This window comes from Calonectris borealis, chromosome 19 (genome assembly GCF_964195595.1).
Source record: "Calonectris borealis chromosome 19, bCalBor7.hap1.2, whole genome shotgun sequence".
Lineage (NCBI taxonomy): Eukaryota > Metazoa > Chordata > Aves > Procellariiformes > Procellariidae > Calonectris > Calonectris borealis.
In genome coordinates, this window is record NC_134330.1 from 2387932 (window position 1) to 2401399 (window position 13468).

Sequence of the window (13468 nt, forward strand, 5' to 3'; positions counted from 1 at the left end):
GCTTCAGCAGCTCCCTGGATTGCCTGGGGCTGAGAGGTGTAGCTAATGAATTTTATACAAGCAAAGCTTAATAGTTGAACTGCATGTTCTGCTTTGTCACCCCATGTTCCTGCATTTTATGACAGGCACAGGGTATTAAAACATCCACTGGGCTACTTATGGCGGATGGTAGGTACTTGAGAAAAAGCAGAGAATGGGCGACGGCGAAGTCAGTGAATGGACATGAAGGTGAAGGAAAACACCCGTGCATCTTCTCCCCCTGTCCCAGCCCCACCACTGCTTTTCCCAGAGATTACTGTAAAAAAGCTGTTTCTCTTTGGGTTTCCCAACACTCCTTCTTGATGAGTTTTGGGAACAATCCTGACCTGAAGGCTCTTCTGGCAGTAGGAATGGGTTTAAATAGCAGGGAAGCTGGGCAACTATTTGTGCCGGACAGCAAGTGGTGTTTCGTCATCTGAAATACTCGTGATGCAATTTCAGAAGGTGATCCTCCTTTGGCAGAATAATTTTAGCCCCTATCAATGAGGTGCTCGGAGGTCACAATGAGACATGGGGGTAGGGATCAGGACAGAGCACGTTTTTGTCATGGACTAGAGTGTGTTATTTTTAGTAAAAGGTGGAATGTCTTGTGACAAGTGGAATGTAGCACAAATTAAAAGAGGGTCCCCCTAGCATCACTGAAAGCTGATTTTTTCTTTATCACTTATATGCCTAGATCATTTAATGTAACTTTAAGAGTAGCAGGTGTGTGCGTGGGAGGATGGGACTGATGGGGGGGGTCTTCTGAATTCTGGGTTGGGATGGATGGATGTCACGGTGTATAGGGAGCATCTCCTTAGCTGAACAGTGGTTGTACAGTTAAGCAGGACTACTCTGTAATACCTTGAATTGTTTGAAGGGTTAATATTCATGCAGATCAGTATCTTCAATGTGCTGTTTCTCACAGTATCTCCCTGGCCTGATTTTTGAAAAGGTACATGTATGCTATAGCAATACTAGAAATTCAAGATTTGAAAAGGCTTTCCTTACAGAACCAGCAGTTATGAGCCTCTGACATATACCTTTGAGTTAGAATTTATCATCATTATTTAAAAGATGAATTTTTGGAAGGTTATAAGTAAATCCTTTTTTTAAAAAATTTTATACAATCAGATATGACTGTTGAATATCATAATGCTGTCAAACAAATACAGAATTTTAATTTTGTTACCTTTCTTGTAATTCTGACTTTTATCAAATGTTTACATCTAAATCACACCTCTAATAAGTGTTTGTGGTATTTTTTAACGCTTTACAAAAATTAAATTCTTGGGCAGGAAATAACCCCACACATCACAGGTGAGGCTCTCAGAGGACGCTGAAAGCAGTGACCGCCCAAATCATGTCTTATTCAAAGAGCAACTAGAGCTCCAAATTTCTTGAAGGGTGTTAAAATCCTCAAATACAAGCATTACTAGATCAGAGATATAAGTGGTGGCACAAAGAGTTTTATTCTGTATTTTGATATATATATTTGAACACGTGTATATGGATAATATGGATACTGCAGACAAGAAAGTTCTGCCTACAAGAAAGCTCCTAATGAAGGTTATCTGTTGCTGTCTGTAATATATCTTTATCCTTCTGTCACTTCACCAGATGCAAACTATTTCAGCTGAAGTTTTCAAGCTTTACACTCTGCTTAGGGAGAAGTTAGTTATTATTTCGGAAAGCTTCATCAAAAATGCCTTTGTTTTGGTGAAAAAGCTGGCAGTGTTGCTCACAGTTGATTTTGTGGGCTTGCAGCAGGAACTTGAATTTGATAGAGAATTTGGTTTGGGTTCAGCATTATGCGTTTTGCCATCCCCAAGAGACACTGTGCAAGCTTCATACCTTGCAACACAGATGTGTGTGCAGTAAAAACTACTTTTTACGTTGGCTTTAATGGGTTTCTTTGAGCTTTCCTTTTGGTGCTCTGTGTGTCCATCCGCTTTCCCTGAACATCAGCCAGCCTTTTGCTGGTTTGCTTCCTGGCTTGCCATCCGAGTGCCCTTTGGTCTGGCACAAGGAACCAAGACAGTACGAATTCACGTCTCCTTCAGTCCGCTGGACTGCACGACGCCTTTTACTGAGCGAGCCTTTGCCACGTCTCATCCTGGAACCGTTTCTTCCCATCTCTCATCCACTTGGCCGCGTGCTGTTCAGAAGAACCATGCCAACGTGTGCTTGGCTGTGCCGCCGCGACCACTGCTTTGGTTGCTAAATGACACCTTTTTCAGAGCCAAGAAGAGAATGAAGGAATCCTGGGTTTTGGCACTCCACCCTTGTCAAGGCATTCGGTCTGAATGCCTCTAGCAAACCACGTGCATCGTGCCTTTTTTCTGGGAGTTGGTTCATGCTGAAGATAAAAATTTTACAGCTTTTGGTCACAGTATAAGTGCAGAGTGTCTCTCTTTTAGATCGGAAGTTCTGGGCATCAGATTCGAATGATGAAATACCAAAATTGCTATGTCTGCATCAAGTAAAATTTCTGGGGGTGTCTTTGTTCCCTTTATAAAACATACCTTGTCCTCAGCTATGCAGCAGAGTGATTCAGCATCCTGGGGTCAGTGGACGCTGGTTTATCTCCAGAAAAGCCAGAGGTTGTGAAGGGGGAATAAAGCACATGTTCCTTGATTTAACAATGTCAGAACGTGCGTGCACAGCAGGGGAGAAACGTGCTTTCATTAATGTTCAGCTTTGGCATTTCCAGTGCTCACATGCTAGACCGCTACAACTGTTGCATTTCCTTTTTTATTATAACTTTTGTATGTAATAGATGTACAGACATACAAATGTATTCATGTTTTATATATATTTTTTACATATAAAACTTACATACGGTACAGATGCAATAGAATGGGAACAAGACAAAATAGTTGTCAGGGTTCTGTACGTTCAGTTGTCCTACTTAGAGATTTCGAGACGCCCATTCAGGTTTCTAAATTTGGACATAAATAAATAAAATGAAGCATGGCATAAAGTACCTAGGCTCAAGCATCATCCTTGTTGTGAGAGAAATAGAATAAACCAGGACAATTGGCATGGCGCAAGCGTAGATGCTGTCAAATAATAAGCTGTTCTCGTTTACCTCAGATTTTCTGTCAGCTACGCTTCTCCAGGAATTACAGATCCTGCTAGAAAGAGGCTTAGAAGCTCTCTCTGCCTGAGCACCAGCCACCATTTGCATTGGCTTCCCTTCGTTCGGAGTCTGTTGTGCTTTCAGGAGGGAGACTGGGATCGGTTTCTTCCCCATTCCCCTCGGTGCCTGTTGTCAACAGCTCCGGCTGCCACTAGCAGTCAATTTGTAACTGCATCAGTGTGTGTATTACTGTTCACATCGATAGCGCAATTAATGTTGAAGTCAATTTTGGTGTTAATTTTAGGCCATGATTAGTGTTGACACTGTGTGTCAAACTAATGGCATTTATGAGCACCATGAAAACGAATGTTAGTTAATATCATGTTTTTACTATCTGTTAATGGTTACATTAAGCCAAAGATCTAGTGGGAGAAGGTGTGTGTAAAATTATATATATATAACTTGTGTGTAATATATATGTGTCACGCAATTCTGCATTGCTGGTGTTATTCAGGGAGCAAATGACATCTGAGCACTGAATCCTAATCACAGTTTGGAACATCAGAAATAATGATCACTTCTGATCGGAGGTTGTGAATAATTCATCTGGTTTGATTTTCACGTTCTGTCCAGTGATACTTTTCAAACCAAATGTGTTCCTACAGGAGAATAATGGTCCCACTTCTTATGGAAATACTGTGGCACAAATCATTTTGCCAACATAAAAACAGTTAAATAAGACGGTTCCTGCTTTTATTTTTTCCTCCCTCTCTTCTTCATTCTTGGGTGTGCTGGGAATAGAGCTGTAGCAGGAGGAACACTTCCAAACTGTGCTGGCTCTTAAAAAGAGCCCGTTTTGAAGCCACTGCTGCTTACCATCACCCATTATTGTTCTGACAGTGCTCTTAGGTGATTAGCTTAGCCTGTCTAATTAACCTGTGAACTCTCCATTTTTTTGGCATGCTGCCGTTAACTTAAAAATCTCATCTTTTTTTTTCTGAAATAGAAAGCTATCCTTTACTACCCATAAATTTAAATGGAATCTACATTGTTCATAGCAAAAAAATCCTTAGTTGTGCCCTGTGATTTTTATTACTGGATAAATGGCACAAAACACGCTATGTATTGGGGAGGCAAAAAGACACACAAGTTAATAACATGGTGCATTTAATTTTTCTTTTCTTAAACTGCATATGGTTGCTCCATATTTATCAGCTATAAACTATTTCAAGAGTTTGTGTTTACTGTGCCCTGGCTAGATAGTTTTTCCTATTCTACTAGTGAACATTAACAAAAGGGGTTTTATTTATGTTGAGGATACACGATCTTAGGTAAGGGAACAATTCCAAGACTTTTGTTACAATCTGAATTTTGTAAATAGGAAATGCTTTTAATTTGCCTGTTTTCTGTACTGTCAAAAATCATCAATCTGATGAAAATCTCTTACATCTTGATAGGTGAGACAGACTGTGAGACCAGTCCTGGGTACTAACTGAGCTTGGTCACTAGTCCCTGGAGCAAGTGTTAATTCATCTGCCTCACATGTGAGCTGAGGGTGCTAGGATTTTACTTTCAGAATGTTGTGGTTGTTGTGTAGGTTTCTGGCAGTGTCTTTAGGTGTTTCTATCTTACAGTTTACTGCAGTGGCAGGTATTTAGCAAATACAAAGCCTGAGCATTTCTCCTGTTGCTCCTGTGGCTTGTGTTCACCTGAGGGTGCTTGAAGCTTCTTGGTGTAGTCCTGGCTGGTGGGATCAGTGTGGCTGTAAGGAAACGACTACTTAGGCAAAAACCTGTGAATTAGTGTTACTTCTGTGCTATTTTGGAAGAAGTTTACAGTGCAGTTTTAAAGACAGTATTACCCCATTTTCCCTGCGGGTTTTTATCAATAACTAAAACTGGTTTCTGAGGTGGTGTCAGAAAGATTTGGTAAGTGCCCACTTAAGGATTTTAGTTAAGGCAGGAAAAAAAAAGAAGCCTGTAAAATGTGGTAAAGAACTGAGCTGTAGTAGGTGACGGGGCATAGACGGGCATCCTTTATTTCTTAGAGGCTAATCTTGAAGCCTTTAACTTTGGATTTGCAGACTTTTTAAACTTGCTGTTTCTGATTGCAAGCTTGCCCACAGTTTAGAGTTAGAACAGAGACACAATATCCAACCCCTGGCATCTCTTTTCCTGCAACAGTCAGGTCAGAAGGACAAAGCTTACTTTTCTTCTCCTTTTTTCACCTTTATTCTTCCTTTTTCTGCTATGAAAGTCCAGCAGTAGAAGAGCAGCAGTCCAAGGAACGCCTGTGGCTGTGCAGGTTTGTTAGGGATGAATTAGGTTGCTCTTCCAGACTCTGGTCTGGTTGTCTGTGTGACCCCTCGTCTCCTTGCACACACTTTTGGTCTGTGTGCCTGACCAACAGCTGCATCCACTCATTTTACAGCATTACAACTTCTCCCTTTTTCCTGTCTTTGAAACTGCTGCAGTATCTCTCTCTTCCAAACACTGCAGTTGGATGCTAAGATGTAACTGTAAATCTGCAAATATTCAGAGGCAAACAAATTAATCCCTTACGATGTATCAGTCAAAATAGCAGTGGATGAAACTGAGACCAAGGAGAAGGTGAACTGAAATACCGTCATTCTGTTCACTTGCAATCTCAGCCCTCAAAAGGGGAGGTGCAAGGGAAGGATCTGCCAGTAGCCGGTTGTAATATTTTTGGATTGCTGCCTGCTTTACTTCCAATGACCCTTTGATTAATTCCTCTGCCTTTTTATTTTTTTTAATGAGCCTATTATGGCATATCTTATTGCAGATGCTGATTGGATCTCAACTGTGTATTGTGCCATTTTGATTTGGATTAAATGGCACATATCTATCTGCTGCTTCTCCCCTCTCCCCCTCCCACTTTAGTTCATCATGTTCAGAATTCAGAGTCTCCACAATGAGAGTTTCAACCCTCCTGATTGCAGAGGATGTGCAATCGGCTTGAGGAATGTGTACTCAGAGCTTATGATCCTTGGGCAAGCGGAGACTGGGTGATGCATGTGGCTTTCAGGGGACGCTGCTATTTCCATCTGTTAATGGCATTCCAGGATGGCCAACTCCCCAGTGCAGTGATACGTGGCAGCTGAGAGATGGGAGATGCAGGGTACAGATGTTGCTGATCTCCATAAGATGGGCCAGAAGAGATCATCCGGTGATTTTAAAAAGAAAAATATGCAGCAAAAAGCATTACTTATCCAGGCAGGTTTGGAAAGAAACAGCTGCAATATTTGGGAAGGAAAAAGGGAAGAGCCAAAGAAATGAAAGGAAGGACAGACGAAAAAATGGAGGTAGTTATGAAATAAAAGGATTATTAAAATGAGGGCAGGGTGAAAGAGAACCAGGGTGACAAGGTTCTGGGGTGATATCTGGGTAGCCTAAGCAGATGGTCAGGAGTCCTGTACAGCAGCACATCCATCCTCACCCCGTGAGCTCTGGCACACGGAATAAACGCAGCACCCTGCGAGAGGGGCATTTGCAGAATGTGTTTTAAACCTGTGACAAATCCTTGAATGGGGAGAGGGAGGGCCAGTATTAGTGTCTGGGGTGGGAAGAGAGCAATGGAGGATGTGCTCCAGTGAGTGTGGGAAGGATCAAGTCCTGCCAGCTGTGCTCTACACTGGCAGTGCGTATCAGAGCTGCTGTTACCGGAGTTCCCAAAGAAAATCTATGAAGTGCAACACCCGTAAGAAAAATGGCCCCTGCGTGATTCTCCTCTTTCACATCTTGAAGATACACATTTAGTTTTTGTTGTTTTCTGCTCTTTGGTTGCAGATTGGGATGGTGGCCTGGAAGATGACTCTGAAGACACCCGAGTATCCAGAAGGCCGTGATATCATTGTCATTGGCAATGATATTACATACCGAATAGGTTCTTTTGGGCCTCAAGAGGACGTGCTGTTCCTGAGGGCTTCAGAGCTTGCTCGAACACATGGCATTCCCCGTATCTATGTGGCTGCCAACAGTGGAGCCAGGATTGGTTTGGCTGAGGAGATACGGCACATGTTCCACGTAGCTTGGGAAGATCCAGATGACCCATACAAGGTAAGGAGGCACAGGAATCAGAGGTGAAACTCTGCAATAGCTCGCAAAAGAATCTTATTTTTACACTGCCTCTTTTAATAGAGGTGGGGGTAAATATTTGCCAGACTGTTAGGTCCAAAGTTCTCCTCGGGCAGTAGGATTGGCATCCATGAATTAGTGCTAAATGTTGAAACCATCCCTAGCTTTCCCTGACCTCAGCTGCAGCTCTGACGTTAAAAGAGGATGTTCTTATTGCTATCTGGAATTAGATTCTGCTCCCCTGAAACTTTCTTTTTGGAAGGGGTTATTGGGGATTGGGAAGGGACTACAGGTGGGAATGAGATGAATGAACTGTTTTTCCCTGCAGGGATACAAGTACTTGTACCTGACTCCTCAAGACTATAAGAAAGTCAGTGCCCTGAACTCAGTTCACTGTGAACATGTGGAGGACAATGGAGAGTCCAGGTAAGCACAGACAGGTCAGAATGAAAAACTTCCTGTTCATCCTTGGGTGTACAAGGTGATGCATGTCATGTCCTTGTCTTCAGCCAGGACATTCTTTAGGATCCAGGTACGTAGAAAGCATAGCTGTGTGTGGTCAGAGCACGGAACAAGAGAGTTAAAAGTTGTATCATGACATGCCTTGTTTGAGGTAGTGCCGTGCTGGCTCCTAGTGCCTGGGGACCCAAGTCATGACTGAGGGCTCTGCAGCGGTAAACACTGAATGACCAGGACAATGATTCTTGCCCAAAGACTTGCAGTTTAAATTTTGAAAATTACTTTTCTGCTAGATTCTGTTAAAAAGGATAAAAGAATTCCTGAGTGAAGGCTAAGCCCTCCGTGCATTTTGAAGGGTTGGGCTGCAGTGGTTGCACTAAACTGCCTTATAGCCTATGGTTTCCCACACACACATCTACTCTAGGTATCTACATCTTCCCAGCTGCATCCCAAAGGTAACACATCTGAAAATGAGGTGCAAAGAAGCTTTCAGAGCTAGACTGCAGCTGTAATGGTGCTCCTGAGCAGAAGAAGGAGGATGTGCTTAGGAAGAAAAAAAAAAAAGCCTAGTTTGCAGACTGGCAGGCTCTGAAAGAACAAAAGAATGGTGCTGGGTGCGGGGACATGTGCGTGCCTGCGTGTGTGGTGGGGAAGCTAGTGGCTCTCTTCAGTGAAGCACTTAAGCACATGCTCAAGTGCTTTGCTTAGCAAGGGCCTAGTGGAAAAGATAGAAGCCAGTCTGAGAGTGCTGAGTAAGAAGGGACCATGCTGGGGAAGGAAGGCATGAAAGAAGAAAGTTAAGAAAAGGTAAGAGCCTCATTATAATCTCTTGTTCTATTTCTTTTTCCTTTTGGCTGCATTCTTCTCCTTTCTTGCCCTTTTTCCTATAATCAGCCTTCTCATCACGTCCTGTGGGAATGGCAGAAGAACACTTTTCACGGGCATTCCTCTCCCTTGGCATTTCCTCTTTGCAGTGCTGCTTTGGCTGCTCACATGTAGGACTATTCCATGGTGTTCAGCAAGACCGCAGAATGAGCCCATGTACAGGTCCTGGTCAGGTTTTATGCACATTACTCTTTGGAGCCTTAATGATATTTAGTCACTTTTCATTTTCTTTGTAGCAAAGTGATTCAGCAAATCACTGGACCTTGTGACTCAAAGGCTGTATGTGTCTCCCTCAGGTATAAGATAACAGATATTATCGGAAAGGAAGACGGACTTGGAATAGAGAACCTCAGAGGATCTGGCATGATTGCTGGAGAATCATCTTTAGCCTATGAGAGTATTATCACCATCAACTTGGTAATCCCCCACTGCTTTCTATTCTTCAAATTGTATTGTCTGTTTCAGCTAAAAAGCCTGCAATGATATCCAGAAGATACATCTGGGATCAGACTTCTGGTTGATGTAAATTGGCTCCTGTAGGCTTTGAGCAACGCTACTGGCACCATTACAGGGCTGGGTCCCTTTCAGACTAAATTTAAAACGCTTTTAGAAAACAGTCATTTGGTTTCATGTTTGCTCAGTCTGTAAGTTACTGCTTCTCTTTTTGTTAAATAAAATACATATATGTTCAGATACTGTGTTTTACAAAAAATAGATTCTGGAGTTTTGCAGTGAGAGGAGATTTTATAGCCTTGTAATATAAACATGCCTAGTTTTATCTAGATGTTTGAATCAATAGGTTTTGGCTGTGTGGTAAGACAGAAATCAATGTGATTTCTTTTTTTCTTTTTCTTTTTTTCCTTTTTTCTAAGGTTACATGTCGGGCGATTGGAATTGGAGCTTACCTTGTTCGGCTAGGCCAGAGGACTATCCAGGTTGAGAACTCTCATATAATCCTGACTGGCTGTGGAGCCCTCAACAAAGTAAGTCTTTGCATTTCAGTCTTCGGAGCTATGTGAATTGAGCTGGTGTTTCTGTGAGTTCTGCTGGAGACTCAAGGAGCTGCCACCACTGTACCTGTCATTGTGCTTGGTCCCTTTTGCTTTCTCCCTCCTCGGGCTCCTCCCGATCAAGGAGGAGAACTGATACAGGGCAGCAGCTGTGAAACTTTCACGCCTTTGCAGTCTTTTTTCTTTTCTCTCTGGTCAGAAAGCAGTCCTGTTTTTCTTGACAAGAACATCGTACTGACAGCCAGAGGCACTATTCCAGGCATCCTGGTTGGAGAGTGGCAGGGGACCTGGGCAGAGCTGCAAATTTAAGGGCTTGAGCATGAACCCGGTGAAGGGGAAGAAGGAGAAGCAGCTTTTAACATAGGTTGTGTGCAATGACTAAATGACAGAAGGGGAGAAGCCCACCGACTGGGCAGCATCTTCTCCCACCCACTGTGTACTGTGATAGAGGAAACAGGGCTGTTTCCAGTGTCTGGAAGACCGCATTTCAAAATAGGTGGGCCAGAATCACCCTGAACTTTCAGCCATCCACAGCATTGCATTAATGCTGGGGGAGCACTGAAGCCTGAGAGAGTGGATGGTGATTTTCAAGGGGTCAGACCTGCTGGAAGTCTCAGCTGTGGGGGCAGGGAGGAGTAACTTGGGCTGTAAGAAAACTTATTGCTTTCACTACTAGAGTGGCTCTTCTTTTTTTTCCCCGCCAGAGGCGGTTTTTCTCCCTTGCTGCCCCAAGCCTATTAATATCACAGCCTCCAGCTCCTTGTCTGTAGCAGACACGGCTCGCAGCCGACTCCGCTCTTGTCCCTCTCACTGAGGGCTTTGTTTACGTGGGAGTTAGGATTGTGCGGACGCGAGTGCCCTTCCCCATTGTGCAGCTTTGTTCTCAGGCACTCTCCAGCACCTGGGGTGGTTGTGCTTCATCGCAAGCTGCGTTTCAAGGAGTGCCTGCCTGACAATGGGAGATAAAAGGAAAATAGTCTCTCGTTGAATTATTCCCCTGAATAAAGGGGGCTCTGCAGAAAATGAAGCATTGATCCTATCAACTCTAGGATGCAGCACCCTCAGTTAGATCTCTTACACACATCACACACACCTGCATCAATGGAAGGAAAAGAGGCATTTGAAGATCCATCCTTTAAAAAGAAATTGAGTCAGTTTAGTGCTTGCTGAAGTGGAGTAAGTTGCCTGGTTCCAGCTGTCATTTGTTGGGGATCGGGGCCCTGCAGAGTTTCCCAGATGGCAGGGCCAGTCTGTTTAGTCCTTCTTTTCTGCTCTCTTCTTTCCAGGTTTAACTGCACTCTCTACCCGTGGAGTGAATGTTTGTTTTTATAGGACTAGATTAATCTCACTAAATGTTAGGCACTTAAAAATTAAGGATTTAGTCTAAATTAAGCACCTGACATCTGTCAGCAGGCGTAGGCAGAAGGAGATGCTTTCTGGGGGGGTGACTTATCCCATCACAAGAATTTCAGTGGGCTGAATAATCCCACGTGTCCTTTTCTCCCCTCCCTGCTCTGTTGGAAAGGCATGTATTTTTCTGTAGGCACTGAATCTCTACCTGCCTAAAGGTCAGGCAAAGGAGGAATCTATTGCATCCTATCCAGCTTTCCCAGTAAGATGGCTAAGCCCAGACCCAACAATAAGTTTACCTGTCCTTGAACGGAGGGAGACTGGGAATCCCCAGTCACTCCTGGATGTTGTGTGATGTGTCCTGCTAGTTCATACGATCTTCATTTGCCAGTCCCTGCAGTTCTGGTCAGAGCTTCTTGAAGCCAGCTATAACTGTGTCCCAGAAGTATGTCTGAAGTAGTGAAATGACGTCCAGTGCTACCCTGAAATGACCAAGCTCAGTCCAGCTGAGATCTTAAGGAGGGTGTAAAGCAAATGGTGAATGCTGATGCATTTGCATCACCCTGCCGTGGAGACAGTATCTACTTCAGACTTACTCTCTGTCTCCCTGTTCTTACATGTAAACTGTGAAACACTTGTCCCTTGAATTTAGATGGACAGTTTGAATTTTCTTTTGGGTAGAAGTCAGGTCACTCTCAGCCAGGGGCCAATTAAGCAAAGTCTTCCCTTGTAGGAATACAGAGGCTGTTTGGGCATGATACATGATGTGTGCTTGATCATTCGTACGAATAAGACTCGGGAAGGGTCTTATGGTGGAAACCTACTGTAGTTTTTCCTCTGTAGAGCGAGTGAGCCTTGCTTCTTCTTGTGCCCTTAGAGTAGGTGGTGAGAAGAGCCCTGTGCAGCCAAGTCAGTGCTTTACTTTGTGGGAGTTAGAAGGTCACCAATCCAGCTGGCAGGGTCTTGAGGGAAGATCATGACTGAAACAAAAATAAATAAATGGACACTGCTACCTTGCATGACGATTGGAACTGAATGTTTTCTAACACAGTTGCATGCAAATATTCTTTTAGCTTTTCCCAATTAGGTGTCAGAGATTTGAGACAATTTTTTCCATTGCCGACTTTTAAATACTGTCTTCATAGAGGATGCTGCACAAACCTTACACGTAGTCTTGTGTCTGCATGCACATGTTCTTCAAAATGTCTTCTCTCTGCAAGAAGAGAATGTGCAGTGCAAAAATGTTTCTGCAGCAATGGAGATAATTAGGCTTTCAGAGAGCAGCGAGGTTTTTTCTGGAAAGTTGTTTCATTTTTTTTTTTTTTAAATTTTTTTTTTCTCTGTGAAATACTGGATTCTTTTTAATTTACAGGGGGAGCGGAGGGGGACTGTGACAAACATTACATGCCAGCAGATCTGTTGCTCGTCTTGTTCATTATCATTATGTAAAACCAGCCTGAGGGTTTAGGTGTAGAGGGAAAGGTCCAGCTGCCAAAACCAGACTGTAACCTATATCTTAGATGATGAGCTCAAGGTCAATATCATTTTTAGCTGAAGCTAATGGTTGGTTCTGGAGGTTGACTAATCACGTGCTGGCTGTTCACTGCCTCCGTGTCACTGCTTTGTAAGTAGAGAGGCATATCACTGTAAGACACCTGATATCAGGCAGGTTTAAGGATTCTCTCAGCCCCATTGCCTGTCAGGGGTGACAAGAAACTGCACAAGAGCTGTACAAGGTTTCCCTCTGCTCCTGATTGAGCTGTCTTTGTTTATGGTCCAGACCAACGGGCAAGGGAGAGACCTGGGGAAAAGGTGTGCTCTGTGGTGGGGACAGTGCTCCGCACGTGGGGCACCAGGGCTGCGTTTCATCTGTACCCCTTTTGTCTTCACCATTGCATTTCAGCAGGGGGTGGAGAGGTGGAAATGACATTTCATTCCTCTCCCGTGAGTGTGTGCGCGCGCCTGTGCTGAGCCCGCTGACCCCCCTGAAAATTGAAATAATGATAATGCGCGTCTCCTGACTGCATCAAAGTATCAGCACATCAAAAGCCAGGAGGCATGAAATGCAAATGATAAAGTGAAAGCAGATGGATTGTGCATGATCGCCTGATGCCCAATGAATTTTAAAAGGTGCTGGTTCACATGGGGAGAGGGGCTGAAATAAACACGTTATCCCTGCAATTTTTTTTTTGTTCTTGCCGCTCACTCCTGACAATATTTTTTCACACTTCAGCGGGCAGCCACTCCATCTCTCTCCCTCCCTCTCCCTGCCTTTCTCTCCCTCTCTCTCTTTCGCTGTCTACCTCACACACGTCTCGGGTCATGTCGCCGCAGCTCCGGTGGAAATAATAAGATATAAACCACGAGGTTGTTATTTGCATAGAAATAGCATGGAGCCCCAGGCAGCATGGGAGAAGGACACAGAGATCATTTGTCTAAAATTTTAATGAAAACTTTTGCTGAGGCAGAGATTTTTTTTTTTTTAACTTTCCCTGCCTCCCCTTTTTTCCACCCCCATACCTTCCTCCACCTCCCTCAACTCCCTTTCCTCGTCATAAGCTAAACATGGT

The 13468-nt window shown here is 43.7% G+C and overlaps 1 protein-coding gene across 1 annotated transcript in view; it reads left to right on the top strand.

Annotated features, from left to right (window-relative positions):
• Positions 1–13468, top strand: part of ACACA (acetyl-CoA carboxylase alpha) — a 136181-nt gene that overhangs the window by 77909 nt on the left and 44804 nt on the right. The window contains 4 exon segments of the mRNA XM_075168367.1: positions 6907–7176; positions 7523–7620; positions 8835–8955; positions 9411–9521. Coding sequence (XP_075024468.1) covers positions 6907–7176; positions 7523–7620; positions 8835–8955; positions 9411–9521 — 600 coding nt within the window.